Source organism: Coenobita brevimanus, chromosome 103 (genome assembly GCF_032717465.1).
Source record: "Coenobita brevimanus isolate Jiangsu-jjx chromosome 103, ASM3271746v2, whole genome shotgun sequence".
NCBI classification, from domain to species: Eukaryota; Metazoa; Arthropoda; class Malacostraca; order Decapoda; family Coenobitidae; genus Coenobita; species Coenobita brevimanus.
Genome location: NC_137056.1, coordinates 21,375,783 through 21,377,005, shown reverse-complemented (window position 1 = coordinate 21,377,005; position 1,223 = coordinate 21,375,783). Strand labels below are relative to the sequence as shown.

The window sequence follows — 1,223 nt, the reverse complement described above, 5'->3', positions numbered from 1 at the left end:
TGTCCCAAAGGCCCCTGTTGTTCCCATTTCTTCCATCGATCCCCCTTTCTCCAGGTTAATTATTGATGTGGGACCCTTGCCCTCAACTTCTAGTGGTAACTCATATTTGCTCACTATCATTGACCCCTCCATGAGGTACCCTAAGGCAATACCTTTACGTTCTGTTAAGGCAAAGATTGTGGTTAGAGTTTTGCTAGATTTCTTTACAATGTTTGGTTTGCCTCGTGAGGTTCAGTCAGTCAGAGGGTATAATTTCCTTTCCAACATCTTCCAGCAGTTATTAGCTTAACTTGGCATCACACACATCAAGAGCAGTGCCTACCATCCGGAGATGCAAGGTGCTTGGAGTGTTACCACCAGACTCTCAAGAATATGCTCCGCAAGTACTGTCTGGAGCACTCTAAGGACTGGGACCGTGGTGTGCCGTTCCTCCAGTTTGCTACGGGGGAAGTTCCCCAGAAGAGTTTGGGCTTCTCTCCTAACGAGCTCATGTTTGCCCATCGAGTTTGGGGTCCACTGAGCTTGGTTACGGAGACCTGGAGCAGTAACTTCGCCAAGCATTTCAAGACCTGTATGAGTGAGGCTCTGGAGCTGGCCAGGGAAAATCTCAAGTGGGCACAAGAAAACATGAAGGTGTGGTACGATCGAAAGGCCAGGCTGAGGAAGTTTAAGGTCAGCAACAAGGTTTTGGTGTTGCTGCCACTGCAAGGTCAGCCACTGGCCACTAAGTTTAGTGGTCCTTACCCTGCAGTGCAGCGTATTGGAGATACCGACTAGCTGGTGGAGACCCCAACAGAAGGAAGAAGCATCAATTGTGCCATGTGAACATGCTGAAGCCGTACCATCGTGCACCAGATTATTCAGCTCCTGTACACCTTGTCTTCACCACTGCTGCTGCTGCTGAGGAGGGTGTTGATAGCAGCTTGTTTGAGGTGGACTGTGAGTTTCCAATTTGTAGCTGGATGAGGAATAATGAGGCAGGGTCCACTCTCAACTCCAAGTTAGCACATCTGCCTCGGGACCAATCATTGCAGTTGGTTGCCCTCTTGTCAACTTACAAGGAAGTATTCAGCAGTAACCCTGGGAAGACTGACTGGATTCAGCACGACGTGGATGTTGGTGACGTCTTTCCTGTGAAGTTTCCCCTTGTCGAGTCAGTCCTCAGCGTGTTGGCTTGCTGCATCAGGAGCTTAATTATATGTTGGACCATGGGTTTATATCCC

At 49.1% G+C, this 1,223-nt stretch overlaps 1 protein-coding gene across 1 annotated transcript; it reads left to right on the top strand.

The window, feature by feature from the left end:
* Positions 1 to 372: 372 nt before the first annotated feature.
* Positions 373 to 777, top strand: LOC145415647 (uncharacterized). The gene has a single exon (XM_080284866.1). It carries the CDS (start codon positions 373 to 375, stop codon positions 775 to 777), a length of 405 nt encoding a protein of 134 aa, XP_080140992.1.
* Positions 778 to 1,223: the final 446 nt, after the last annotated feature.

Coding starts and splice junctions, on each gene's coding strand:
- LOC145415647 (XM_080284866.1), top strand. CDS start 373: ATGCTCCGCAAGTACTGTCTGGAGCACTCTAAGGACTGGGACCGTGGT.